This window comes from Pseudopodoces humilis, chromosome 27, assembly GCF_049639895.1.
Source record: "Pseudopodoces humilis isolate 2021_Gansu_Grassland_sample_001 chromosome 27, ASM4963989v1, whole genome shotgun sequence".
Lineage (NCBI taxonomy): Eukaryota > Metazoa > Chordata > Aves > Passeriformes > Paridae > Pseudopodoces > Pseudopodoces humilis.
This window is the reverse complement of record NC_142226.1, coordinates 3,163,626-3,191,533: the sequence shown is the minus strand read 5'-3', so window position 1 is coordinate 3,191,533 and position 27,908 is coordinate 3,163,626. Positions and strand designations below refer to the sequence as shown.

The window sequence follows — 27,908 nt, the reverse complement described above, 5'->3', positions numbered from 1 at the left end:
TGTATAAAAAGATTGATCCGCAAGTCTCATCTGGGTAATGAAAGAGTTAAAGTCTTGCCCAGGCTGTTGTAGGTAGTTCTGTGGCCCCGGCCGGTGCAGGAGCTGGAGCCGTCTGCGATGGAAAGCTCCTCATGGCTGCTCTGGAGAGTGTAGGCGCCACGCCCAGCCCGCTGCAGGTCCAGAGCCTCTCATTCTTCACTCAGCAGTTTCTTTTCTGAATTTAGTTACAGCAAAAAACCTGCAGCCGAGCCAGAGATCGGCTCGGCCCGGCCCGGCCGGAGCCCGGAAAAAACTTTTTCTGCAGGGCCCGCATCACCCGGCCGGGAGACACTGGGCCCAGCCCAGTCCCCGCCCGGCCGCATGGCCTGGGCAGGGAACGGGAGGCCTGGAGTTCTGCCACCCTTCCCAGCCAGGAAACAAAGAGAACCAAGAGAGCTCTGGTTTTACACTTTAAGGTAGGGTTCACAAGTTGATCCCACTTTTCAATGGCCTAAACTACTGTCAATTCTCAGCAATGACCGAAAATTGGTCAGGAGAAAAGACTCCAGGCAGTTCCCAGCAACTTAAACTTTCTTAAAGGTAAAGTAACTCCATGACATGCATGAAGGCCAAGAAAGGCAGAAGACGGGACTCCGGAGCTCGGAGAAGGTACACCGCAAGAGGCGAGCCTCTTTCGACAGAAGCAGCGTTCCGGAGCGCTTGGCAACCGGCACAACGAACGACGTGTGCGGGAAGAGGCCGGTTGGCGTCCGGGCGCTGGAAAGGGCAAGCGCTGCCAGGAAGGCGAATAAGGAAGGCGCTTAGCAGCCAGCTCGTGCGCAAAGCTTTCAGACTGCAAGAGGAAGGTAGCTGCTGCTCGCCCGCTTGCTGAATAGGCGCTAGCTGTCGTCTGGAAGAAGGTCAGCCACGGTGTTCTAGATTAGGGCAAATTTGGGAGGAAAACACTAAATGGGTGTTTCCCCAGGAAAGAAATTCAAAGGATCCCTCCCCCCGACTTGTCCGGGGGAAAAAAAACAACTACCTTCGAGAGGAGTGGAGAAACCTCTTTCTTTAACAGAAGTTGAATAATATTAAACCGTAAAAGTTCTCCCTGTTCGACGGGATGGCAAACCTAGGAAGAAAAGGCCTTTTCATGTGGTGTAGCTCAGCTCGCTCAGGTTCTTCTCAGTCCCTCCAGCGCTGGATAGCGCTGAAGCGCAGGCCCTGGTGGGCCCCAGGCATGAGCTCCCGGGGTTTGTCTGGGTGTTTTTCAGTCCAAAAAAGGTTTGCACTGATCCAGGTAAAAAAAAAGGGAAAGAAAAAAAATCCAGGGAGCTCCTCTGCCTCAGCTAGCTAAAACTAACTAAAAGCCAACAGAGAAGCTCTCTCCCGCTGTCTGTCCGTTCTGCAGACACCACAGTCCAGGAGCAGCATGTGCGGGAGTGATGTTTTTTTTCAACACAGACTGAGCGCTTCTTTTTCTCCCCCACCCCGCCTTCGCTCTCAGAGCCAGTCTCAAAAGCACAGAACCTAATATATAACATAAACCAGACGACTGGAGATACCAGTATCATGAAGTCACTCCAGGACACACAGCTTCCTCGTGCTGCTACCTAACTGCTCTTGCTGCTCTCTGCGGGAACTCTTGCGCTTTCCCTTGGGCTCGGAGATGCAGAGAAACGCCATGTACAGCACAGAAGCCTGCCACATCACCGCTGTAAGAGACTAGTGCAAATCCGTGTTTGCCGAAGTGGCAGGGGTCCGCTGCACAAATATGTGTCGTCCTGGCCCACGTTCGACTCGCCAGATGCAGTGGAAAAGCTTTGCGCTTGCATGAAGACCAAGAAAGGCAGAAGGCGGGACTCCGGAGCTCAGAGAAGGTACACCGCAAGAGGCGAGCCTCTTTCGACAGAAGCAGCGTTCCGGAGCGCTTGGCAACCGGCACAAGGAACGACGTGTGCGGGAAGAGGCCGGTTGGCGTCCGGGCGCTGGAAAGGGCGAGCGCTGCCAGGAAGGCGAATAAGGAAGGCGCTTAGCAGCCAGCTCGTGCGCAAAGCTTTCAGACTGCAAGAGGAAGGTAGCTGCTGCTCGCCCGCTTGCTGAATAGGCGCTAGCTGTCGTCTGGAAGGTCAGCCACGGTGTTCTAGATTAGGGCAAATTTGGGAGGAAAACACTAAATGGGTGTTTCCCCAGGAAAGAAATTCAAAGGATCCCTCCCCCCGACTTGTCCGGGGGAAAAAAAACAACTACCTTCGAGAGGAGTGGAGAAACCTCTTTCTTTAACAGAAGTTGAATAATATTAAACCGTAAAAGTTCTCCCTGTTCGACGGGATGGCAAACCTAGGAAGAAAAGGCCTTTTCATGTGGTATAGCTCAGCTCGCTCAGGTTCTTCTCAGTCCCTCCAGCGCTGGATAGCGCTGAAGCGATGGCCCTGGTGGGCCCCAGGCGTGAGCTCCCGGGGTTTGTCTGGGTGTTTTTCAGTCCAAAAAAAGTTTGCACTGATCCAGGTAAAAAAAAAGGGAAAGAAAAAAAATCCAGGGAGCTCCTCTGCCTCAGCTAGCTAAAACTAACTAAAAGCCAAAAGAGAAGCTCTCTCCCGCTGTCTGTCCGTTCTGCAGACACCACAGTCCAGGAGCAGCATGTGCGGGAGTGATGTTTTTTTCCAACACAGACTGAGCGCTTCTTTTTCTCCCCCACCCCGCCTTCGCTCTCAGAGCCAGTCTCAAAAGCACAGAACCTAATATATAACATAAATCAGACGACTGGAGATACCAGTATCATGAAGTCACTCCAGGACACACAGCTTCCTCGTGCTGCTACCTAACTGCTCTTGCTGCTCTCTGCGGGAACTCTTGCGCTTTCCCTTGGGCTCGGAGATGCAGAGAAAGGCCATGTACAGCACAGAAGCCTGCCACACCACTGCTGTAAGAGACTGGTGCAAATGCTCTCCGAGAAGCACAAAAAGAGGAAAGGTCGTCTTTCGGCAGAAGCAGCGTTCCGGAGTGCTTGGCGACCAGCACAATGAACTACGTGTGCAGGAAGACGCCGGTTAGTGTCCGGGCGCTGGAAAGCTCCAGCTTTGATGAGTGCTGCATCAAGTCCTGGGTCAGACGGTCCTGCTGCCCTCAGCCTTACGTCCCGGGGTGTCTTCCGGCAGAGTGCGGTCGTTGCTCGTCCCGTGGCTGCATGGTGGCTTCTGTGCTGCTCCACACACTCAGTCCTGGTGCTGATGGCTTCCTACAGGCCTCCCCACGATCCCAAAGCCCTGGTTGATGTTGCTGGATCAATAACTCTTCATGAGCCGTCAACAGAGCAAGGGTCTCACCGTGGGAAATGGCCCTTTCCCAGTACACCTGAGCTGGGCTTTTGCTCCCGCCTTGGTCCCACACTGATGCCTTAGAATCGGAATGAATTGTGGAGTATCCCAAACTGGAAGGGATCCACAGGGATTAAGTCCAACTCCTGGCCCTGCACAGGACACCCCAGCCATCCCACCGTATGCCTGAAAGCATTGTCCAAACATACCTTGATCTCTGCCAGGGCCCTGCCCTGGGGATCCTGTTTCTGTGCCTTCCTTGCCCGGCTCCAGAGAGTTGGGAAAGGCTGATTCGGGGAAGGGCATCTGGTGTCCATGGGTGGATGAAGCAAGCCCTGTGCTGGCAGGATTGTGCAGGCTCAGAGCCTTAGGCTGCAGCTCAATGTGTAACACAAGCAGGTTTCCACCCTGTGAGGCCTGAAAATGGTCCCACAAGTACAGGACAAAGGAAGGGTGTCACAGAAACCGGCCTGGCTTGGGGCTGAAGGAGCTGCAGGGAATATTCCCTGGGACAACTCAGCTTCCCCTAACCCTCCACAAGTCAACATGGCTCCCGGTGCACCAAGTTCTGCTCCCACATAGACTGTGCCTGGCATTGTTCACTTATTTATTCAATCTCTTGTTGTTTATTTATTTATCCCATTATGTCCTTGTCCCGAACCTGTCAATGAGCGAGTGCTGAGCCCTGACCTGGGTGGGGTGGTGTGCCAGGGGCAGAACATGCTCTGGGCACAGGGGAACCCCCCCACTCCTGCTGGCTGCTCAGGAATCCAGCAGCTGGGAGCTGACTTGCTGTCACCACCGAGCAGGAGTGTGAGGACCAGCTGGGCTGCGGTAACCCGCTGGCATTGCCTTACATGGCTGCATCCCTGGGACACCGCCAGCTGCGAGGCACTGGGCCTGGCACTGGAGCGTGGTGCAGTTCTCCTGGCCTGGGGGGCTGCCAGCAGCACTTCCATTGTGCCAGTGAGCTGATGGCACATCTGTGCTCCCTGTCTCCAACTCTGCAGTGCCAGGTCCCCTCCTGCTCCCAGTCCCAAATGCCACCTTGTGCTCTCCACCCCAGTGTGCTGGTAGCTGATGGAGATCACTGAATCCTGTAACACTCTGAGTTGGAAGGGACCCACAAGGACCACGGAGTCATGCTCCTGGCACAGGACACACCAACAATCCCACCATGTGTCTGAGAGCACTGTCTAAATGCTACTGGAGCTCTGGCAACCTTGGGCCTGTGCTCATTCCCTGGGGAGCCTGTTCAATGCCTGACCACCCTTCGGGGGAAGAACCTTGTCCTAATATCCAACAAGAAGGCACCGTGTCCCTGGCGACCGCAGAGGTCCCTGGCAGTGTCCCTCTGTACTGAGCTGGGGGGCGTGAGAGGACACATAGGGCACCCGCGCTGCCTTCTCACTCTGTGTCCTGCCATAACGCCCAGGAAGCACACGGAGATCCTTCCCAGGTGGAGCCGTTACTGCTCCCCGGGCAGGGGCCGAGCCGGCCCCGCAGCAGCCGGGGGCACCGAGAACCAGTCTGACTGCGCCGGGCGGTTCTGCCGGTTCCCGCCCGCACATGGGATGCTCCGGGAGACGGGTGGAACCGAAACGCCGCGACCTGTTCCCGCGGCGGGGCCGGGCTGCGCGGGGCTTGGAGCTCGTCGCCCCTCGAATACAGACCCAGATGCACGGGGTGAATCTCACAAATCGGCCCGGGGGGCGACCGGGACCTGACAAAACCCCGGGCACCCCTGACCCGTCCCGGCCTACCGCGCTCCGCCCCGTCCGGTGGGCGCAGGGCAGACTGCAGCGCGCTCCGCCCCGCCACGCCCATCGCGGGGACCTCGGAGCGCCGGGGCCGAGCCGAACCGGGCCGAGCCGTGCAGATCCCGGGAGCCGGGCCGAGCCATGCCGTGCGGGGCTCTCCCAGCAGCGGCGCTGGGGCTGCGGGTCCTGGTTCTGAGCTCGGCGCTGGGCGCGGGGGCGGCCCGGGCTCAGCCGCCCCCCTTCCCTTTCTGGGACCCCTCGCTGCCCTGGCACCGCCGCCTTGACGACCTGCTGGGCCGGCTGAGCCCCGCCGAGCTGGTGCTGCAGGTGAGGGGGCGGCGGGACCCCTCGGGGCTCCCGCGGGACTCCCCGCTCAGCGCCGCTGCCCTGCAGGTGGCGAGGGGGGGAGCGATGGGGAACGGCCCCGCGCCCCCCATCCCGCGGTTGGGCATCGCGCCCTACAACTGGAACACGGAGTGTCTGCGGGGTGACGGCGAGGCACCTGGGTGGGCCACGGCTTTCCCGCAGGCCTTGGGGCTTGCTGCCGCTTTCAGGTACCAGCGCCGGTGACCGGGGACCGACGGTGTGGGATGGGACCTTGTGAGACAGGTCCCCCCTGTCTTGCCTAAGCCACCCTGACACCCCTGTGCTGTCCCCACAGCCCTGAGCTCGTCTACCGTGTGGCCAACGCCACGGCCACCGAGGTGAGAGCCAAGCACAACAGCTTTGCTGCTGTTGGCCGCTACAGTGACCACACCGGGCTCAGCTGCTTCAGCCCTGTCCTGAACATCATGAGGCACCCACTGTGGGGGAGGAACCAGGTGCCAGCTTGGGCGGGTGATCCCTGGCTGCGATTGGGCCACAAAGGACTGTGGCTGACCAGCTGGACATGGCCATGGCTTGCCAGGCTGTGGGGATATAGGGACAGGGCTCCCAAAGGTGACCTGCCTGTTCCCTGGACAGGAGACCTATGGGGAGGATCCGTTTCTGAGTGGGGAGCTGGCCCGCAGCTTTGTGCAGGGGCTGCAGGGCCAGCATCCCCGTTATGCCAAGGCCAGCGCTGGCTGCAAACACTTCAGCGTGCACGGAGGCCCTGAGAACATCCCTGTCTCCAGGCTAAGCTTTGATGCCAAGGTGAGTGCAGCAGGGCAGGGGGTGTTAAGAGGGCAGGGGACAGTCCAGATGCTGACCCCACTCTGCCATGGTGCTTTCAGGTGCTGGAGCGGGACTGGCGCATGACCTTCCTGCCCCAGTTCCAGGCATGTGTGCGTGCTGGCTCCTACAGCTTCATGTGCAGCTACAACAGGTGTGGAGAGTGGCAGGAGCCACATCAGCTGGGCTGCCCCTGGCCAGTGCCCCGCGCTCCTGGCTGCCCCATCCCCTCTCCAACAGGATCAATGGCGTTCCTGCTTGTGCCAACAAGAAGCTGCTGACAGACATCCTGCGTGGCGAGTGGGGCTTTGATGGGTACGTGGTGAGCGACGAGGGGGCTGTGGAGCTCATCATGCTAGGGCACCACTACACACACAGCTTCCTGGAGACGGCGGTTGGTGAGCTCACCGGCTGGGCATGGGGTCAGTCCCCAGGCATCGCACAGCCATGACGGGAGTTCTCCCTTCTCCCTGGCGTGGCAGCCTCGGTGAATGCTGGCTGCAACCTGGAGCTCTCCTACGGCTTGAGGAACAACGTCTTCATGCACATCCCTCAGGCTCTGGCCATGGGCAACATCACATTGCAGGTAAGCTGAGGGGAGTGGGTTCAGGGGTGTGGGCAGAGAGCCTGAGCTGTTCCTGCCAAGCACAACTGTGGTGTTTGGGTTGGGGTCTCCATAGATGCTGCGTGACCGAGTCCGGCCCCTCTTTTACACACGGATGCGGCTGGGGGAGTTTGATCCCCCAGCCATGAACCCCTACAACTCCCTGGACCTGAGTGTAGTGCAGAGCCCCGAGCACCGCAACCTCTCGCTGGAAGCTGCTGTCAAGAGCTTTGTGCTGCTGAAGAACATGCGGGGCACACTGCCCCTGCAGGCCCAGGACCTGCCTGGCCAGCACCTTGCGGTGAGCCTCTGCAAGGTGGCGGGCAGGGGAACATGCTGGCTCCACACCCATGGCACACAGGTGTCACAGGTTTTCTGGTGCCCAGCCTCACTTTCTTCCCCCTGCAGGTTGTGGGTCCCTTTGCTGACAATCCCCAGGTGCTCTTTGGGGACTATGCACCAGTGCCAGAGCCTCAGTACATTTACACTCCCCGGTGAGACAGCATAGTCCCACCTCATGTCCTCCTCTCCTGGTCACAGTTCCCCTCTGGATACTGTCCAGGGCTGCTGCTGGAGCTGCTTGGCCCTTGGCTGGTGGCCAGGGCAAGGGGGCTGTCCCCATTGGGCCCCAACCCTGGGGCACAGCTGCCCCTGTGTCCTCTGCTCTTCCCTGGTGCAGGAGGGGGCTGGAGATGCTGGGGGCCAATGTCAGCTTCACAGCGGGCTGCAGCGAGCCACAGTGCCAGCGGTACTCGCGGGCAGAGCTGCTGAGGGTCGTGGGGGCAGCTGACATGGTGCTGGTCTGCCTGGGGACAGGTAGGTGGCAGCAGGAGGGCACTGGGTGGGCACTGCCAGGGCAAGGGGAGTGCTCTGGGAGAGGGGGGATGCCCATGAGCCATCTCTGAGGCAGTCAGTGCCTCTCTGCCCTGTCTGCCCACGGGGGTGTAAGGGGCTCTCCTTTGACTGTCCCCACCCAGGGGTAGATGTGGAGACAGAGGCGAAAGACCGGAGAGACCTGTCCCTGCCGGGACACCAGCTGGAGCTGCTGCAGGATGCTGTGCAGGCAGGTAGGGGCTCTGTGGGACTTCAGCTTGCCCAGGTGTTCCCATCCATGGGACATGCCAGGGGGATCCCAGCAGTGCCACTACAGGGCTCCCAGTGACAGCCATCTCCCTGCAGCTGCTGGCCGCCCTGTCATTCTGCTGCTGTTCAACGCGGGGCCCCTGGACGTGAGCTGGGCACAGGCACATGACGGTGTGGGGGCCATCCTGGCCTGCTTCTTCCCTGCCCAGGCCACTGGCTTGGCCATTGCCAGGGTATTGCTGGGTGAGGCGGGGACAAGCCCGGCTGGCCGGCTGCCAGCCACTTGGCCTGCAGGCATGCACCAGGTAAGGCCAGGGCTGCTGGTCACACCCTTAGCCCTTCCCTGCCTTGGTGGCTGCAACAACTGGGGGATGCAGGGCTGGTTCTTGTCTGTGCCTGCCCAGCTCTGTCCTGTTCCACTGGCCCCTTGTCCCGCAGGTGCCACCAATGGAGAACTACACCATGGAGGGACGGACATACCGGTATTATGGACAGGAGGCCCCACTCTACCCTTTTGGGTATGGGCTGTCCTACACCACCTTCCGCTATCGGGACCTGGTGCTGAGCCCCCCAGTGCTGCCTGTCTGTGCCAACCTCTCTGTGTCTGTGGTGCTGGAGAACACGGGGCTGCGGGACAGCGAGGAGGTGGGCACAGCTGCTGTGTACTGAGCTGGCTGTATGGCGTACAGATGTGCCCGAGCTCCTCCCTGCAGGGGAACTGCTCTGGAGTCCCATCTTGCTGACTCCCGTCCCTCCGTGCAGGTGGTGCAGCTGTACCTGCGCTGGGAGCAGTCATCTGTGCCAGTGCCCCGCTGGCAGCTGGTGGCTTTCCGCCGTGTGGCATTGCTGGCCAGCCGGGAGGCCAAGCTGTCCTTCCAGGTGCTGGCTGAGCAGCGCGCAGTCTGGGCACAGGACTGGCACCTGGAGCCCGGCACCTTCACCCTCTTCGCTGGTGGGCAGCAGCCGGGCCAGAAGACACGGGTGCCCTCGGAGGTGCTGAGTGCACGGTTCAGCGTCACTGGCACGGCCCGACCCTTACGTGCATGTTAGTGGCATGGCCAGGCATGGTGGCCACGGGGTGCTGGCAGAGGGAAGAGATGTGAGGCACCCCGTGTGCTGTGGGCAGCGTGGTGGTTCTCTGCCCTGCAATAAAGTGCTGGTGCTCCTGGCAGCTGTGTGGGGCCTCCCCTCCATCCTCCCGGCACAGCACTGACATTTCCCAGGAGCAGGACCACGCTGCTCTTGTCCTGCTCAGTGCTTTCACCCTCCTCCCATGGCTCATGTCCCACCCCGAGGTGCTGCTGCAGGCCCACATCCTGCCTGTTGTTAAGAATAACATGTTGTTACTGTTACTGTTTGTAAACCCCTTACCTTGTACCCCTGTCCCAGGTTTACTTACCTTGTGCCCCTGTCCCAAATTACTGTACCCCGTGTTTCTTGTTCCTTGTTCAGCCAGGCCCTGCCCCCTCTCCCGAGTTGCTGTACCCTGTGCTTCTTGTTCGTGTTCAGCCAGGCCCTGCCCCCACTGCTCCTAGACTCCCACATGGCAACATTGTATCCCTGCCCCAAGTTGCTGTACCTTGTTCAGTTGGGCCCTGAGGAGGAGGATGACATAAGACTTTTATGCAAACGAGAGAGACCAGAGACTCATGGGACGCACCCAGACTGGAAAAAACCCTGAAACAATGAGCCACACAAAAGGAAAGGAATAAAAGCAGCACCATCGAACAAGGAAGACCGAGAGGAGTCCCCTGACTGCCGTCCAGAGGCCGACATAACCTCGAGGGGACTCGACTGGGATGACACCCTAGACTACGAGGCCAAGAGAATGGGTCTTTGCGGGGACTCCTGTGAGGAAGGCAGGCCCAGCTGTGCCCGAGTGACAAAACTGCATGGATCCTCCTTTTCTGCGGTGTCCAAGTGGGAGCAGTGGCGGTGTGTCCGACCCCTTGGGCCCCCACCCCAGAGCTGTCCTGTTCAGTAAAGGCCTTTCTAAAAAGGAGCTGGTCTCCTGGCCCGTTCATCACACTGTACCCCACACCAACCATGGGGTAGCGGCTGCCCAGGCCTGCGTGTCCTGCGGCCACACGTGCCTGCGCCTCCCACTCTGTATATAGCTGCTGGGCTGCTCCAGTGCATTCCCTGCGCTGAGGGAGCGGGTGACTGGCAGCCTGGGAAGCTTGGAGGGCAAGGGCTGACCCTTCTCCTTCCGAGGAAGGATCTCCTTCCCAGGCAGGATCCAGGGAGTGGGAGGGATGCTGCAGGGAAGGGGGCAGAGATGCTGTATTTGGAGAGACCAGGCTTTGCTCTGGCCCCAGGGACAGATCCAACCCTGCAGCAGCTCGGGGGCTGTAGAACAGCCCTGGGATGTGATTCCGGCAGCAATGCTGGCAGGGAGATGGAGCTGGGCAGGAACTCTTCCGGATGGTGTTGGAAGACTGTGATCTCCTCCAGCCCCGAGGCCGGAGGCCAAGGTGGGAGTGGTGGGGAGTGCATTGGGCTGCCCAGGCCTGACCCCATAACATCAGGACACTAATTACAGATGCGGCTTGGGATAATTACAGAGCAGGTGCGAGCTGTGGCAGGGCAGGGCGCAGCCCGCTGTGGCTCAGCCCATTGCTGGCCCATTTGTCACTGACACCCACGGGGCGTTGTCTTGCAGCAGCCGGGATTTGCCATGGGCTGTTGCGTAGCCCCTTGGCAAGATGCTGGGGTTCTGGTTGCTGCCCTGACATGCTGCCGGTGATGTTGCATCCATCCACCCCAGGACAAGACACAGGGACAGACACTTGTTCCCAGGATCCTGTTGGGTCACTGCCCCACAGCTAGTGGGAATCAGCTGGAGTGTTTTGGGAACAGGGATTCAGATCAGCCCTTGTGGGCACTGTGTCACAGAGCAGCAGGGTGGGAGCAGCCTGGGGTGAGGGGCTGAGGACAGATGTGGGAGCAGATGGAAGCAGGTGGGATGGGATGTACCACACATTACTTTGCTCAGAGGTGCTGGTAGGGTTTGTTTGCTATCCTTGTCCCTGTTTGCTCCCAGACTTGCACAGTGTCAGCTCCTGCTGGCAGGGCTGAGCTGTGGCTGTAGTTATCCTTTGACTTTGGGGTGCTGATCTCTTTGGATCCCTACAATCAATGTCAGGACCAGGTGTTGGGGCCCTGGGGTGTAGCTCCCTACCCAGACTGGCCTGATGAAGCCATGGCATTGTTGCACCCCACGCTGCAGGGCTGAGGAGCACAGGGAGTGCTGGGGCATGCAGCAGCCAGGGCTGGGTGCCGTGCTCATCATGAGCTCATCGGATTTTCCATCAGCTCAGGGAGGGCAGCTGTTCCCAGCACCATGGAAATGGCGGGGCTGGACCCAGGAACCCCAACACAGCGGGGCTCTGCCTGCAGCGGAGTGATCAATCAATCCCTCCTTGTGTAAGCCCATTGACTTGCGGGGCATTCACGAGCCCTCTCATGTTGCACTGCTGGAGCATGGCCACAGGCCCTGTACACCCATGGCTGCCCCTTCCTCACCATGCCCCCTGCTCCAGACTCACCCCACTGTGGGGAGGAGGACCATGGGACATGGCTGGATCCAGTACCAGGCTGTCCTAGAGCCTTGAGATGCTCATCTGCTCCAGGTGATTCTGTGGGACCCACAGGCAAAGAGGCTTTGGAAGCCACCCATAGTCACCCTTGGAAATGTCATGGAATGCCTCCAGTCCCGCTCTGCCAGATTCGTTGTGTGCCATGGAAATATGGGGCTGTGGGGCTGCTGCAGCCCCGTGGAGGATCAGCCATGCAATGGGAGTAGGGTTGTTCCCCTTTCCTGTCCCAGGGCATATCCTGGCTTTGTGAGTTCGCAGGGACACTGCACTCCGTGCCATCCTCCTGAGCTGGGGCTTGGCCATGCAGCATTCCCTGGTGGGGAGTCAGCTGGCAGGTGAGGCTCGGGGAGTTTTGGGAAGCCTTTGCCCTGTCTGAGCAGGGCTGGAAGCTGTAGGAGGGTGATGACTTTAGGGTGATTTGGGGTATAGGGCTACCCCTGCAGCATCATAGAGTGGGGCCACCCTGTCTGCTGAGGAGCTCCCCATCCCTGAGTCAGGGGAATGCACTTCCAAGGGAAAGGGTTGGGATTTCAGTAAACCTGTTTCCCTGGTAGGTGAGGGAGAATGAGTGGCAGCGGATCTCTTGGCCTGCGGTGACATCATCCCCAAAACAGGCATCTCTGATGGGTGCTGCCCGCAGAAAACTCACTTTGTTCATCCACATACCCAGAGCGGAGCACTCTGCGGGGTGCCTGAAGCAGTCTGGTCACGTGGTGGACAAGGACATGTCCCTGCCTCTTGGTGCCCCTGCAGAGCCTGGAGCCGTGTTCCTCCCACTGCTGGTGCTGCCCGCTTGTCCCCTACCCTGGCCGTGCAGCTACATTCCCGTCCAAGCAGGGTCGAAAGGGATTTCAGCGTAGAGCGGGGCCCGCTGCTCCTGCCCCGGGAGCGGCCCCCGTTGTCTGCCGGTTACCGGGCAGGGTGGGGTGCGGGGGGGAGCCCCGCGAGCGGGGGCGGCTGTTGGCGGTGACTAAGGCTCACGTGTGACGGGGAGCGGGGCAGCAGCAGCTCCGAGGCCTCTCGAACAGCTGAGGTGGGGCTCGGAAACGGGAAATCGGTGTCTTTTTGGGGTGCCTGAGGCTGGAGCAGCTGGAACGGGTGGCGCTGGCTGTGCATCGCAGTGCTGCTTGGGGAGGGGCGTTTGCTGCGGGGCCAGCGCTACCGGCGTGACCGGAGCATCGTAAAATGTGTTTGCGAGTCCCAAAATCTGGGAGAGCAGGGGCTGGAGCCGGGCGAATGGCCGAGCAAAGCTGGGGGATGCTGAGCACGGCAGGGGCAGGCCCGAGGCAGGGGTGAGGGGCGCGGGGTCCCAGCCACGGACGCGGCAGGAGCGGCGCAGGCTCGGGACTGCGGGGCCGCGGCTGGAGCCGGGGCGGGGCGGAGCATCCCCCGGCCGCTCCCCCCGGCCGGGGCCGCGGGGCCGGGGCGGGGAGCGCTGAGCGTCCTCCCCCGCGGGCCGAGGGGAGCGGGGCTGGGCCAGCCCCTGCGCCTGCCGCGCCATGGAGCGGAGCTGCGCCGGGCGGGAGCCGCAGCCCCGGCCCCAGTCCCAGCCCTTCGGTAAGGATCCGCGGCGGCACTGGTGCCGGTACCGGCTCCGGGGGGCGCCCGGCCCCCCTCCCGCACCGCGGGGCCGCAGGGAGCCCGGGTGCGGGATGCGGCCCGGGGGTGCGGGGTCTGCCGGGGCTGCGGGATGCGGCCCGCCGTGCCGGCGGAGATGCGGCGGCCGGGTCCACTGAATGCGGCGGTGCGGAGAGGGGCGGCGGCCCAGGAAGGCGGTGGAGAAGCCGGGGGGGCGAGGGGGGGTAATGCGCTGCCGGGGCCGGGGCGGCTTCCCGAGAGGGACAAAGCCCAGGCACGGCTCTTCCATCTTGGGGAGGGCCGGAACGTCCCCGGCCCCGCCGGCGGGGGGGGGGCAAGGGGACTGTCCTTGGGGGGCCCCGGGGGTGGCGGCGCCGGCGCCGCCCCGGCTCGTCCCCGCCGGCCGGTGGGCGATGTCCCCCGTGGGAGGCACACGGTGCCCCCCGCCCGCCCGGGGCCGGCCCTGCCCCGCCGCGTGGACTCGCGGCTAGTCCCAGCAGGGCCGATCCCGTTGCCCCGGGATGAACCAGGGAGGGCGGTGGTGGCGACGAGGCCGCTCTCGGGGCCGGGGCTGGCGCTGCCTCTCGGCACTTCAGCGCAGCGCTCGCTGTGACTAAGCAGAGCTCCGCGGCGGGGCCGCTTCCCACCGCGGGAGGAAGAGGAGAGGCGGCTCCCCTCCCCCTCGGCCCCAGTGCTCCGTCGCCCCGGCCCGCGGAGGAGGAGGGATGGCTGCGGCTCCCGGCGATGTTGAAAACCGGCGGCTCCTGCACCAGGCGGCCGCGGGTCCTGGCATCGCTGCCGGAACGACGCGTCCTGCGCCAGACATGTTGTCTGAGTCCCGCTCTTTGCCTCTGCCGCCTTCCTGCCTGCCGTGGCCTGCCCGCTCGATGCTGTCGCTGCCCGGGAACCGGGGCTGGCTGCTCCCGGCCACCTTGGGCTCTCCGCACACCCGGATGGGTCACTCTGACTGCTCTGCTGTTTGCACAGAATGGTGCTGAAGAAGCACGGGTGGTTTTGCACCATGTCCTCCTTCGGGGACCATCCCTGACATGTCCCACGTGTGTGACCTGCATGACTGGGCAGCCCGGGCTGCTTCCTGTCTTGCTGCCTAGAACAGGTGTCGGGGTCGGAGACACCAGCAGGGACGAGATTTCACTCAAGGGACCCACCATGTGTGTGGCAGCCAGTGGCACTGGAGGCCAGAAACTCGTGAAGGACAGCCAGGGCAGGGTGACCTGCGGAGCTGCCCAGGTGGGCAGAGGGATGCAGTGGACAGAGGGACGAGGAACTAAGCAGGCAGAGGAGCACACAGAGGTCTGTCCTTATCCAAGTTTCCCCCAGCTTCTCCAGCCTTTCTCCCTTGTCAGGGCAGAGAGGGAGGGTGAGCTGGTTGCCTGCCAGTGCCTGTGTTTGGGAGCAGCAGCTCGGGAGTTCTCCCAGTGCGGGAGCCGTCAGAGCAACATGATGCGACGTGCAGAGTGGTGATGTGACAGTCCCGTGGTGCTATGTCCAGAATAGTTAGCACAGCTCTAGCTCCTTGGAGGGCTCTGAGCAGGGTCAGGCAGCCCCACAGGCAGCCTCCCGGGAGTGGAGCTGGATCCTGCACAACACCAGCCCTGGCAGGTGCCACCTCTGTGTTGTGAGGCACAGGACCTGTTTTTTGGGGGTACTGACCTGCTCCCCAAGGGGCTAGATGCTGGCAGGCGCACAGCCCCATGCTCTGCCTTCCAGCCAGGTTTCTGTTTCCCAGCGTGATGCTAGCAGACAGGTTTTTGGGAGCGTGGCTGGGCTGGCTGCCCTGGGCATTGGTGGCGCCACATGGGTCGCCCCAAGGACGAGGGCACCTCCTGTCGCCACTGCCAGTGTGCCAGATGGATGGTGGGCAGGTGTTCAGGCTCCTGCCCTCGTGCTGTTTGGGGTTGCACTGTAACCACAGTCACAGTTTGCTGTGGGGGTGCTGCGGTCAGCATCAACTCCAGCTCTTTCCTACAGATGTGTTTTAAACCCTGGAAAACCCCTGGCTCTGGCCTTGGTCTCACCACAAGATCCCAAGTTCCCCTTGTTGCTCTCCAGCTTGGCATGTCACTGCTGGCTCGGCAGTGCCGTGGGAGCTTGGTGATCTCTGCCCTTGCCCAGGGGCTGGTGCAGTTCCCCCATGACTGCCCCCCATACCCTATCCTGGAGCTTTGGCAGGACACAAAGTCCTGGGAAAGGGGCTAAATATGCCTCTTTCTCCTGCCTGGCACCTGATTGTGCCCTCCCAGCAGCCCTGCTGCCTGCCCCCTCCTGCCCTGCTCCAGCCTGTCCCTGGAGGCCTGTCCCTTGAAGCAGGCTGTGGTGGACGCACTGTGGGCTGAAGCCCAGGCAGCTGCCAGCTGTGTTTCACTGGCTTCAAGCTGGCGGGGAGAGGAGCCAGCCATGGGTGACAGTGCCCGTGTGCCTAGGGACAGGCTGCAAGTCGCTGTCCTTGTTGGGGACAGGGTGTCATTGCTGATGGCGGCTGCCAGGGTGGCACTGGCCACCCCCAAGGCAGGGGCTGCTGGCATTGCCCATGCCCAGGCATGTAAGCCAGCACTGAGGTTGTGTGTCAGTGCTGTGCCTGCAGGTACATAGTGGGGACGTGTTAGGAATGCGGTGTGGACGTCCCAGGGATGTGTCAGGAGCACTTGCTCACTGTCCCTGTCATCCAGGTGTGAGGGCTGCTGCAGCGCAGGGGAATCCCAGGAGCTGGGCGGGACAGGGCAGGGCTCAGCCCCAAGGCATGTCTGAGTGTTGAGGCAGGGGTGGGATCAGGGGCAGCACGGGCTTGGAGCACCCCCAGGGCTTGGAGCATCCCAGTGCATCCCACAGTGCTCTGGTGGCCTCAGGTAGATCCCACGGAGCAATCCCTGCTCTGTGGCCATGGCTGCCTTCCTGCTCTGCATGAGGACCTGCTGGCAACAAGAGACCCAGAGACCTGTCCCCATGGTGCTGCAGGGGAGGCAGCTGGCAACAGCTGCACCAGGGAGGGCTTGAGGGTGCACCCATGTGCATTCTCACATGGGTGTCCCCACAGACTGCAGGGAGCAGCCCTGCAGGGCCAGCAGTGACTCTTTGGGCTGGCCTCAGGGTCTTGTCCTTGGCATAGCAGGGACTGGTGCAATGGCTAGTGTGGCTGGGCACTGTGATGCCAGCACCGTTGTTTGGCTTTCCACTGCTCACCAATGACATCCACTGCATCATCAGCCCTGCTCTCCTGCCCCCCTGGGGCAGGGGCAGGCCCCAGTTGATGCCCCTGGCCCCGCTGGGCACTGCACGCGGAGCAGCCTGTGGCTGCGGAGCGGGAACACAAGGATATGGAGCTGGGGGGAGCTGAGGTGACATCAGTGCCCTGCAGGGACAGTTAACGAGGGCCGCTGGTCCAAGCAGCGCCCGCGGGCCTCAATGTGCTCTCGCTTCACGGCACCAGGATCTGCCTCCGCCTGCCTGAGCATCCCTGGCCATGTGCTGGCCAAGGAGTCACGCTGCGCTGGGCACCACCGGGCTGGAGGTGCTGCTGGTGCTTGGTGGCACGGGCACCAGTGCCAAAGGAACCCATGGGAGGAGCAGGATGGGCTGGGTGACGTGGCGTCTAGGGCAGCACCTCACTCCGTGCTGGGCACGGCGCCGTCCCGGTGGCAGCAGTGGGGCCGGTGCCATGCAGGCTTGCCTGGGCTGGGTGCTGCAGGGCAGCCATGCCTGTGTGTCTGGGGGAACGGGAGCTAATCCATGTGGAATGGCCTGGCCGGGGGAGAGGGGACGCCTGCAGCGCCTGGGTGCAGGCAGTGTTGGGTTTCAGGGCAGCTGCTGTGCTGGAGCAGCGACAGGGACAGATGGCAGCAGGGCTGGCCCTGCCCCACCTTAGGGGTCTTGGCTGGGCCTGGAGGTCTTGGCCGTGCCCACAGCCCTACCCTAGCCACAGGTGCTGTTGTCTTTCTGGACAGTGGGGCAGGGCTGATCCTGCCAAGGGCTCTGTGCCTGGCTGTGTGGGGTGGCAGGAGGCACTCACTGTCCCCTGCCAGTGGTTCCCACACATCCAGGGCTCTCTGAGGTATTTCCATCTGCTCAGAGGTTCAGCCAGGCCTTGATGCTTTCACTTGGCCCTGTGGGTAGCACTTGGCTGTGCCACCACGGTGGTCCCAGGGTTACCCCTCCCAGCTGGGACACGCATAGTGACACTGCAGGTGCCATCCTGGGATCTGGCACCTGGGGTTGCCAAGCCTTGCTGCCTGTGGTTGCCCATCTGAGGCAGTCCTGGGGGAACAGAGCAGGGGACCCCCCCCAGTCCCAGCCCCTCATCAGACCGATGGCTGCCTCGCAGGGTGCAGTGCTGTGGACATGGGATGTGCAGGATCGGGGCCAGGGGATGGGCTGGCTTCCTGCAGCAGAAAATACCCGGAAAGCCTGCGGGGGGGCCAGGGCTGGCTGTGTCCCCACAGAGTCCAGGGTGGGGGAAACCTGTTGGCACAGCCCTGGCCTGGGGGGCTGCAGCAGCATCCCCAGCCCCTCTCAGGAGACCAGGGGACTTGGGTGTGCCCATGCTGTCAGTGCAGGGGGCTGGAAGTGCCTCTTTGGGTAGCCTGGGCTGACCCTGGCTCAGAGCGCTCCAGCATGGGGTGGATGAGAATGCGAGGGGCGCGTGAGGAGCTGTGGGGTGGGTGAGCAGCCATGGCGTGCGTGAGGAGCGGTGCCGGCTGTGTTTGCAGAGCCCACACTTTGCCCCTTGCTGAGGGTTGTGGAGAGCTCTGCAAACACGGCTGAGCTGGCATGTGACATCAGCTGGTGGTGTGTGCTTGTCACCCGGGTTCTGCCATCCCCCCCTGGAGCTGAGGACCCACCCTGCAGTGATGCCCATGGGGATGGAGCTGTATGTCCTGGGCTGGATCTGGCATCACTCTGGCCAGGAGTGATGGTGCTGCCACTGTGTGGGGGTTGGAGTTGGGATCCTGGAAAGTATTGAAGGGTTTGTTTGCAAAGGGCTGATAATGGGGGCCGGGGGAGTCACCACTGTGGTCACTGAGGACACTGAGGACACTTTCCACACCTACACAGGGCATTGCCACGCACTGGCACCATGTTGGGGTGTGCTCAGGGCTCCCTCGGGGTGCCTGAAGACCATCCAGAAGGGGGAGATCCCCGAGGCTGCCTCATGGCCGGCCCCAGGCAGGGAGGGGGCTCTGTCTGGCAGCCTCGTGTGCATTCCTGGGCCATGAGTTCATGGCTGCGGGTCCATGGCGAGATGGGGGCCATGGGCTGTCACGGTGACGTCAGGCCATGGCCCGCACCCATCCTGCCTCCAACTGCGCTGCGGAAGCACTCGATGGCCTTGCCCCCTTGGGGAGAGTGGCAGGGGAGTCTGTGGATCCCTGTGCCCATAGAGGGTCTCTGGCCCCGTGTACCCCCATGGCAGGGCCAGGCAGCAGCTGCCAGGGGATGAAGGGCAGCTTTGTGGTGGCAGTGCCTGGTGGAGCCCGGCTGTCCCTCTGTGCATTGTGTGCCCAGCGCCTGGCACTCACTGTGGGTGCCTCACTGTGGGTGCCTCTCAGGATTGGGGCAGCAGCAGCAGAGCTCAGGTGGGGTCACAGTGCCCTCCCCAGCCTTGCTCCTGAGGGCTGTGTTTGGGGGGACAGGGCTGTGCCCCCCAAGAGCTGTGTCTGGGGACGATGCATCTTCACAGGCTTCCACAACTGAGTGACCTTGTGTTCTGCTCTGCCCCTCTTGCAGGGAAGCCACCATCCCCGATGGGAGACAGCATCCCCCCGCCCTCTGTGCCACCCCCTTCGCCTGGAGATGCAGTGCAAGGAGAGTACAGCCCCTGCCCACACAACCGACCCGGCCCTCCAGATGTCATCCCCTCGGAAAAGACCGCTCCACCAGTCCCTGCAGCCATCACCCCCTCTGAAAAGATTGTCTCGTCTGTCCCTGCAGCCATGCCCCCCTCCTGGCAGCCCGTGATGCCCCCCTCTGCGAGCAGCCCCCCGCAGCATGACCAACCCGGCCCTCCAGCCACAGCACTGCCAGGACAGCCCGTGTCCCCCAGCCCTGCGACTCTGGTCCCCTCAGCACAGAGTGTTCCCCCCCGGTGTGACCGGTCCCCCTGCCCCAAGCCACCTGGGATGGAGCACCCCAAAGAAGAGGCATTGCCCCACACCGCTGGCCAGCCTGCCCCCATCCTTGCTGCTGCTCCTTGCTCTGCGGAGACACTGCCCCATGGGAGCCAGCCCCCAGCCCCAGCTGCCACTGAAGGGGCCCCTCCTGATGCCAAGAGCTCCCTGGGTGCCACAGCCAGGCCCTCAAAGGATGTGACCCCCCGGAGCAGCCGCCCCTCACCGTCTCCTGCCACCAGCCCCCGGCCCAAGCAAGGTGGGTGCCAGGAGGTTGCAGTGCTCCAGTGATGCTCCACACTATGGGCATCAGCAGATGCCTGGTGGGGCCAGGCACTACCCTGACAGTGTTTCCCCTCTGCAGATGCCCAGAAAGCCCAGGCAAGGCACAAGCAGGCGAAGGAGCGGCGTGAGGAACGAGCCAAGTACCTGGGTATGGGGAGGGAAAGTGGATGGGAGGAGGCAGGGGCTAAGGAGCTTTGCCGGATCATGACCAATCCCATTAGCTGTGGTGAGCTGAGCCCAGGCAGGAGCTGAGGTGCTGGCAGCTCTGCCCACCAGGCACACCACTGATTCCCCAGCACACCGCTGACCCCTGGGCACACTGCTGACCCCCAGGCATGGTGCTGATCCCACAGCACATTGTTGCTCCCTGCTTTGGATGCTTGCCGGCTCTGTGCAGGTGCCAGCAGCCCCGGTGCCCAGCTCTGCCGTGCGCAGTCAGCCCCAGAGGGGCTCGGGGCAGTGGGCGAGCGGGGCCCCTGCGCTGCGCATGGGGCCTCCTTGTCCCCGCGCTCTTTCCACCCTCATTCCCCCATTGTTTGCCGCGCGGCTCGGCGGGCTCCCGGCGGGCTCCCGGCCTTCCTTTTGTCCTGGCCCAAACCCCTCCCTCGCCAGCCGTGATGCTGCCTGCCCCGCAAGCCCGGCCGCGTGCCCCGGCCGCAGCCAGCCTGTGGCCCCACGCCACTGGCATGGGCACGCGGTCCCACCAGGGGGCTGGCCAGGGCTGTGCCTCTGGTGCGACCCCGCTGCCCCCCACAGCTGCCAAGCGGGTGCTGTGGCTGGAGAAGGAGGAGAAGGCCCGGCTGCTGCGGGAAAAGCAGCTGGAGGAGCGGCGCAAGCGGCTGGAGGAGCAGCGGCTGCGGGCGGAGAAGCGCCGGGCGGTCCTGGAGGAGCGGCAGAGGCAGAAGCTGGAGAAGAATAAGGTGGGGATGGGGATGGGTATCAGGGGTGCAGTGAACATGGGGCTGAGGTGGCATATGGGATACAATCCCTGAGGAGTTCTCGTGGCTCCAGCAGCCCTTCAGAAGATGCTTCATGAGCCCTTCGGGAGCTGCCCACTGTGCCCATCCTCTGCTGCCCCTCCTTCATGGTGCAGAGCCTGTGCTGTGCCCAGCTTTTTGGCTGTGTGCCCTGGCCAGGGCAGGCATCACTGTCCTGTCTCCCTCCAAGCACCCCCATTGCTGTGATGGCCTCATGCTGGGAGGCTCTGGATTGCCCCAGCCCCTCTCCCGCAGCCGCTGGGCTCAGCCTGTCCCTCTCCTTTGGGCAGGAGCGCTATGAGGCAGCAATCCAGCGGTCGGTCAAGAAGACATGGGCAGAGATCCGGCAGCAGCGGTGGTCCTGGGCTGGGGCCCTGCACCATGGGTCCCCTGCACACAAGGACGGTGAGTGCCAGGCTGGGCACAGGCACCTTGGGACCCTGTGGCTTTGACAGTGGTAAGGGTGGCTGGGCATCTTGCTGGCAACCCTCAAACCCAGCTCAGGCCCACTTGGTGGGGTCATGCTGCCATCACTCTGGGCTGTGCTGGGGACTGATGGGGTCCCGTGGCTGTTCCCTGCTCCTGTGGGGCTGGGTGTAAGCTGGAGGCTGTGCATCACAGTCACTGTTCCACTCAGAGTCCTGCCTGGGGGCAGCCCTGGCTGCCTCAGCATGCTATGGCCACACTGCCAGGTCTCCAGCAGCCTGAAGAGTCCCTGGCCCCAGAGGCTGTGGAGCTGCACAAGGCCTCTGCAACCTCTGGTTGGGGTCTGTGCTGTGGTGTGTCCCCTTGTCCCCCAGCTGGGTGGGGGCAGTGCTTGGCAGGTCCAGTATGGAGGTGGCTGTGGCTATATGTGTGGCTGCAGAAGCTGGTCCTGCTCCTTGGGGGCTTCATGAGGACAATTCAGCATTTAGGAACGATTCAGCACTTGGACATGTGGAGGTCTCCACAGTCCCCTGACTGCTGTGCTGTGCTGGCAGGTGCTAGCACTGTCTGGCATGGATGGTGACATGGAGCAGAGCACTGTGTCCCTGGGAACTGGCCTTCACGTGCCAGCTTCACGGGGCAGCTGTGGTGGCCGTAGCTGTACCTGGCCACGCTGTGTAGAGGTGTTGTATTTCTGGCTGTACCTGACCAGGTTGTGTACAGGTGTTGTGTGCCAGGTTGTGCATACTGGCACTGTGTGCCCAGCGCCGCATGTGTTCAAGTGTTGCGTGCCCAGCTGTTCCTGGCTGGGCTGTGTGTATGGGCTCCATGTTCTGGGTATGCCTATCTCGGTGCTGTGTGTGCCACTGTGGCTCATGGCTCTCTCGGGGTGTCTGTGATGCAGCACCTGGCAGGGTCTTGCAAGGGGACACCTTCCCCTGTTGCTTCCCATCGGGACGTCCTGCTGGAGCTGCTGCCATCTGTCACTCACCAATCTCCCCCCTGCACTGGCCCTGAGCTTCTCTGGCTGTTTTGTCCAGAGGAGCCTGGAGTGGGGAGGTCCCAGCTACCTGTGGAGGTGCTGCCAGCCACCAGCACTATCCTGGCAATGCCAAAGTGACCCTGCACTGGTGTGATGTTGTCTTGTGTCTGTCTGGACCTGCTGCCCTTCCCCAGGGTGGATGCTGGCCTGGTGCTGCCGAGGTTCCCGGCCACCTGCTCCTGATTCCCAGGACTGTGTTTGGAAAGGCTGTTGTAGTGTGACCTAGGAGCCACCCTGGCTCTCTGAGGATGAGATCCCTGCATGATCCCAGCATGACCCTGCAGGGTTCAGACACTGCCATACTGAATGCCAGTGCTGCCTGTCGTGTCCCCAGACAATGGTAGCTCCTCTAGCCTCACTCTGTGCCGTATCACTGGATTCCAGCATCTCCTGTCCCACTCTGTGTCGTGTCCCCAGACTCCAGCATCTCCTGTCCCACTCTGTGTCGTGTCCCCAGACTCCAGCATCTCTTGTCACATTCTGTGTTGCATCCCTGGATTCCAGCATCTCCTACCCCATTCTGTGCCGTGTCCCCGGACTCCAGCATCTCCCCTGATCCTTCCACTTCTGCCCCAGTGCCCTGGCACAGCCGTGCATGCTGCATGTGGGGGGCCTGGCCCTGGCCCCGGGACCTTAATGCCCTTGTGTTTTTCCCTCCTCCAGGTGCGAGCCGGTGCTCGGTGTCCGCTGTAAACCTCCCCAAACACGTCGACTCTATAATCAACAAGCGGCTCTCCAAATCCTCTGCCACCCTCTGGAACTCTCCCAGTAGAAGTAAGAGCCCTTTGTGTTTGCCCCAGCGCAGGGGGCACAGCCCGGTCCCCACCCAGCGCTGGGGACCCCCTATGCCAGGGTCCACCATCCCCAGGTGCCCGCGGAGAGAGGAGAAGCCGTTTGCTGTTTGTGGGAGGAGGCTGGAACCGGCTGGTGGCTCTTGAGGCTGTGTGGGCTGGGAGGAGAAGGAAGAGGAGGAGGAGGAGGAATGGCTGGGTGGTGGCAGCCCCATGGGGCGCCAGGATGAGGATGGGAGCCTGGCTCCCTGCCCCAGGGCAGTTCTGGTGGGTGCTGGTGCAGCCACAGAGGGGCTGCCTGTCGCCGGCTTTCCTGGGGCTGGGCACAATGCCAGTGTCCCCACAGGCTCCTGGGGCTGGGTGCCATGGAGCTCTGTGCCTGTGCTGCTGCAAGGTCGTCCTGGCCCAGGGAGCGCTGCCCAGGGCTGCAGCCATGCCGGAGGGATGTGTCCAACCAACAGAGGGATGTGTCCAGTGCCAGAGCTGCTGTTGTGTTTCAGGGTTGCCTGGCAATGAGCGCCTTCCCGGATGGGTATAAATAGCCAGAGCAGCTGACGCCGGTGGCTGTGGTGACGCAGGCAGTTCCCACTGCCCTGTTCTGGGTCTCAGCCCAGGGACAGGCACCTGGGGGCTGTCAGCACTGCCCGGGTGGGAGCAGCATCTTCCCGTGCCAGACCTGCCACCCTGTCCCCCTGCAGCACCCATGGCTCTGTGCTCTCCTTTCCTGGCAGCTGGTGCTGCCCCTGGCCTGACATCCAGTGGAGAGGGGCAGAGGGGCCCTGTCTCCATGGGCATTTCCCATGCGCCGTGGGGTGTTTAGTGATGTGCTGCAGGGAAGCCAGCAGCAGCTTGGTGCCCAGCTGAGCCAACTGTGTGGCCAGGCATCGCCGTTCCATGGGTGCTGTGAGGCTGGCCTGGATCCTGGGACACGTTTGGTGATTCAGCACAGCTCCCGTGGGCTGAGGGCATGCTGTGGTGTCCCCTGGGCAGCTGGCACGTGCCAGCGCCTCGGTCACACAGGACAGGGCCACAGAAGGGTGCCATTGCTGAGCACAAGGAGAGGGCAGAGTGGGGAGGCTGCTGCTACCAGGGTGGCACCCAGCACCACTGGTACACGGTACCTGTGGTGTCCACAGCACACAAGGACACCATTGTCATCATGCCACAGTGCCGTCCACAGGTGCCCAGCCACCCACCCATGCCTGGGCCTGCATGGCCCTTCATCCTGCTCAGCTGTGTGGGGCCCTGGGGACCCCTCCCCAGCACAGCCAAGCTCTGGGCGCTCCTGGAACTGTGCATGTGCCGTGGTATTGCTGCAAACACATGGCTGCTTCTCCCAGCGGTGGCTGTGCGGGCAGGACTGGGGTCTGGAGGTTTGTGGTACACTAATGGCCCCTCTCCCTCCCCAGACCGGAGCTTGCAACTGAGCCCATGGGAGAGCAGCATTGTGGACCGGCTGATGACGCCCACCCTGTCTTTCCTCGCGCGCAGCCGGAGTGCTGTGACGCTGGCTGGGAATGGCAAGGAGCAGGGTGAGCCCCCAGGGTGTCATGGACACAAGGGTCCTGGCACAGGCAGGGACCCAGCATGAGGGTGCCTGGAGTCAGTGGGCAGCTGGTGTTGCTGCTGGCTCCATCTTGACCCTGGTCACTCATCCCCCAGTGCCCGTGTGCCCCCGCTCAGCCTCCGCCAGCCCCCTCAGCCCCTGCCACAACCACCGCCTGCCACACCGCTGCTGGGAGCGCCGGAAGGCGGCCACCGCCAGCCCTGATGTGACACCGCGCCACAGGACCGAGCCCTTGCCCGTGAGTGCCATCTCCTGCAGGGACCACAAGTGCCAGGGCAGCTGAGGGGCACAGCGTGGCTTCCGGCCGAGCACAGCACCCAGTGCTGACGCTGTCTCTGTCTGTGCTTGGCTGGAGCAGAAGAAGAAGGAGAAGAAGGAGAAGGATCGGGAGAATGCCAAGGAGCGCAGCACCCTGTCCCATGAGCGCAGCCTCAAGAAGCGGCAGTCATTGCTGGCAGCACAGCCCTGGCTCCTGCCTGCGGCTGACAGCAGGTCGGGATCCCCCACCCTGAGGCTTCCTCTGACCCCTCCTGGGGGCTTCCCCAGCCCCACTAATGCAGTCTCTTGCTCTGTTTGCAGCCCTGGTCCCAAGAACCGTCCCTCATCCCCTGCCACCCCCAAGAACCGTCCCTCATCCCCTGCCATCTCCAAGAATTGTCCCTCATCCCCTGCCACTCTCAAGAACCGTCCCTCATCCCCTGCCACCCCCAAGGCCCACGCAGCATCCCTCAGCCCGGCCCTCAGCTCTCCCCACAAGCCACCCCTGCCTCGAAGCACCCATTCCTCCTCCAAGGTACGGGCCAGGGCCCGGGAGGAGCGGGGTGAGCAGGAAGGCCAGCCGAAGGCCCGTGAGAGGAAGGAGGAGGAGCGGGGTCTGGCACCCCCAGCCCTTTCCGAGCCCCCCAAGGTGCCCGCTGAGCCGACAGCAGGTGGGTACAGCATGGTCAGGGAAGCCTCAGGGCTGGGAGAAGCCAGAGCAGCTCTGATGCTGCCTACCTCCCCCAGGCCCCCCAGTCCATGCAGCCCCCGGCCCTGTGCTGGCCAGCCCCCCAGCCAGACCTCCTGCTGGCACCACAGACCGGGAGGAAGCTGCCCGGCTGTTGGCAGAGAAACGACGCCAGGCCCGGGAGCAGCGGGAGCGGGAGCGCCGGGAGCAGGAGGAGCAGGAGAGGTGGGTGTTGTCCCCCTGGCCCCCAGCCCCGTCCTCCTGCCATGCTAAAGGTCCCCTCCCCGCAGGCGGGTGGAGGAGGAACGGGCGCAGCAGGCGGCTGAGGAACAGAGCCGGCGGGAGGCCCTGGCACGGCTACAGGAGGAACGAGAGGCCCAGGAGAGAGCCCGGGCTGCACAAGAGGAGGTGGAGCGACTGCAGAGACAGGTTGGGGGAAAGGGGCTGCAGGAGATGGGGTACAAAGGCAGGGATTGATTCAGTCTGCAGGGGGATGGAGGGGTGAGAACCAGCCCAGCCCCTCAAGGCCCAGGGTGGCAGGGAACACTAGGCAGGGCAGTGCTGAGCTGTCCAGGCAGCACATCTCCACGATCCCTGCCCCATCCCTTTCCTCCCTGTCACATCTCATCTGTGACACAGAGGGAAGAGGCTGAGGCGAGGGCGCGCGAAGAGGCTGAGCGGCAGCGCCTGGAGCGGGAGAAGCACTTCCAGCGTGAGGAGCAGGAGCGGCTGGAGAGGAAGAAGGTGAGGGTGGGGGCCATCTCCAGGCATGGGGCATGGCAGGTTTTTCCCTGGAAGGGACCTTGCCTGGCAGCAGGGGCAGGTCTGGGCGGCCAGGGCCATGTGTGAGTCCCTCTGTGACTGCAGCGCCTGGAGGAGATCATGAAGAGGACGCGCAAGTCGGACGCAGCAGACACCAAGGTGAGAGCTTGTCCTCTGTCCTGAGGCACTGGGGACTTGGGGCGCTGCACAGAGTGCTTCCCAGCACTCTGCACAGAGTCCCAACATTCCCAGCACAGAGTGCTGCAGACCCTCATAGCTCTCCTATCCCTGCAGAAGAAGGACGACAAGAAGGTGGTGAATGGGAAAGCAGCCGAGCAGGAAAATGTCCCAGGTGTGTGGGCACCCCAGGCCTGCTTCTCCCAGCCATGGTGTGGCCCGAGCCATGGCTGAACCAGGTTCTGCCATGTCCTCAGGCCGCGAGAAGCACCTGGGGCCAATCCCAAAGGCAGAAGAGCTCCCAGAGATGGAGACCCCAAGTGCAGGGACACCAGGGGGAATGAAGGGCTTGGTGGGTGAGGGGCTGCAGCCAAGGTGAGCACAGGGACACCGGGGGGGGGGGGCCGGGGGGCAGCGGGGCTAGGGCTGAGCCCAGCCCTCCCATCGCTCAGCTCCAAGGAGGCAGCAGCCCTGGTGAATGGCATGCAGCCCAGCAAGAACGGCTTCTCGGGCACCGAGGGCTCCAAGGAGCTGCGGGATCTCTCCCACCACGGTGGTAGCCCCGGCAGCATCATCCCCTTTGGCGACAAAGAGCCCTTCCTCAAGCAGGCCGTGGTGAAGCCCCCGCAGGTGACAGGTGAGCAGCAGGAGGGTAGTGAGGGGACGGCGCTGTGCGCATCCCAGGCTCACACTGCTCTCCCCACCCGCAGAGGTGCTGTGAGGGCCTGGCCGATGTTCCTAGGGCCACTGCCTGCACCCTGACCCCGGCGGCCCACACAGACCTGTAGCTGTCATCAGAACACGACCCTCACTGCTCCTCCTGGGCGCCCGGGGGCTGTGGACCCCGGTGAGGACGCCTGACTCCTCTTTGTTCTCGTTTTTATTTCGTTTTGTTGGGGTTTTTTATTTTAAATATGCACCTTATCAGACTGACAGCCCACCCTCGCAGCCCACTGGAGCTGCCCCAGACGTGTGGTGTAATGATGTAGTTATTTAATTCGCTGGGTACAACGTCTGTGAATACTGTAAATATAGCCGGCCGGGCGTGGGGATGCTCTGAGGGGCTCGGGGCAGGGGCCGTGTCATAGCTCCCTGTCGCCACGTTCCCCCGCATGTCCGTGTGTCCAGTGTCCCCGGGCCCGGTCGGCACCACGCTGCTCTGTGCCCTTGTGACAGTGTTATGCATCCAGACAACCTTTGACAACAATTAAAAGTCGACAATGCCCTCAGCGTGCCTCTCTGTGTCCGGGGATGGGACTGGGCGGGTCCGTGCCCGCGCCTCGGTGCTCCGCCAGGCAGGGCAGGGCACTCTCCCGGCCTCCACAGCAGCGGGGCAGTTCGCCCCCGGAGCCCCCAGCACTGCCCAGTCCATCAGCTCCGTCCCGGCGATGGGGGGGAAACCTCATCCTGGCTGCCCCACTAGCATGCAGGGCCTTCCCTCCCGGGCCCTCAGGAGCTGCACATGGGACAAACCGGGAGCCCGGGGCTGGACGGGAGAGGCCCCGCAATGCCACTTCGGCGAGGGCAGCGCCGCGCCCTGGCCCCCCACGCGGCAGAGAAGGCCAGGCCGGGCCGGGCGAACGCGCCCCGTCACCGCCTCCGCCGCCATTTCCCGCCCGCGGTCCCGCTCCCCGCCGGAAGGGCTGCACGCACTGCCGCGCCACAGGAGGTGGAAGTGACGGATGGCGCGCGCGGCTCCTGCCGGGAGTTGTAGTGCGGCGGGGCCGCCGGATCCCGGGCG

At 62.9% G+C, this 27,908-nt stretch overlaps 2 protein-coding genes across 3 annotated transcripts; both read left to right on the top strand.

Annotated features, from left to right (window-relative positions):
• Positions 1–5,133: 5,133 nt before the first annotated feature.
• LOC102101734 (uncharacterized) lies at positions 5,134–9,870 on the top strand. The gene is made up of 14 exons (XM_005529924.3): positions 5,134–5,383; positions 5,450–5,610; positions 5,718–5,877; positions 6,020–6,190; positions 6,271–6,362; positions 6,449–6,606; positions 6,691–6,794; positions 6,889–7,113; positions 7,221–7,306; positions 7,492–7,628; positions 7,790–7,879; positions 7,992–8,200; positions 8,334–8,540; positions 8,658–9,870. The coding sequence occupies exons 1-14, from the start codon at positions 5,198–5,200 to the stop codon at positions 8,943–8,945; spliced, it is 2,274 nt and encodes a 757-aa protein (XP_005529981.1). The 5' UTR covers positions 5,134–5,197; the 3' UTR covers positions 8,946–9,870.
• A 3,043-nt stretch (positions 9,871–12,913) lies between these two features.
• MAP7D1 (MAP7 domain containing 1) lies at positions 12,914–27,396 on the top strand. 2 transcript variants are annotated; one of them, XM_014258677.2, is made up of 18 exons: positions 12,914–13,051; positions 18,815–19,453; positions 19,559–19,627; positions 20,236–20,399; positions 20,747–20,861; positions 22,588–22,698; positions 24,125–24,247; positions 24,378–24,520; positions 24,641–24,774; positions 24,862–25,211; positions 25,288–25,453; positions 25,519–25,657; positions 25,868–25,972; positions 26,096–26,149; positions 26,285–26,342; positions 26,425–26,542; positions 26,620–26,804; positions 26,878–27,396. In XM_014258677.2, exons 1-18 carry the CDS (start codon positions 12,994–12,996, stop codon positions 26,886–26,888), a joined length of 2,742 nt encoding a protein of 913 aa, XP_014114152.2. In that variant the 5' UTR covers positions 12,914–12,993; the 3' UTR covers positions 26,889–27,396. The 2 variants fall into 2 exon arrangements, with proteins under 2 accessions (XP_014114152.2, XP_014114153.2); XM_014258678.2 differs by lacking the exon at positions 22,588–22,698.
• Positions 27,397–27,908: the final 512 nt, after the last annotated feature.

Bases quoted from the DNA above. Each gene is read 5' to 3' on its own strand.
- LOC102101734 (XM_005529924.3), top strand. From the start codon at position 5,198: ATGCCGTGCGGGGCTCTCCCAGCAGCGGCGCTGGGGCTGCGGGTCCTG. The intron at 7,629-7,789 runs GTAGGTGGCAGC...GTCCCCACCCAG, and splicing joins GCTGGTCTGCCTGGGGACAG to GGGTAGATGTGGAGACAGAG. The intron at 7,880-7,991 runs GTAGGGGCTCTG...ATCTCCCTGCAG, and splicing joins GCAGGATGCTGTGCAGGCAG to CTGCTGGCCGCCCTGTCATT.
- MAP7D1 (XM_014258677.2), top strand. From the start codon at position 12,994: ATGGAGCGGAGCTGCGCCGGGCGGGAGCCGCAGCCCCGGCCCCAGTCC. The intron at 24,775-24,861 runs GTCGGGATCCCC...CTCTGTTTGCAG, and splicing joins CTGCCTGCGGCTGACAGCAG to CCCTGGTCCCAAGAACCGTC. The intron at 26,543-26,619 runs GTGAGCACAGGG...CCCATCGCTCAG, and splicing joins GGTGAGGGGCTGCAGCCAAG to CTCCAAGGAGGCAGCAGCCC.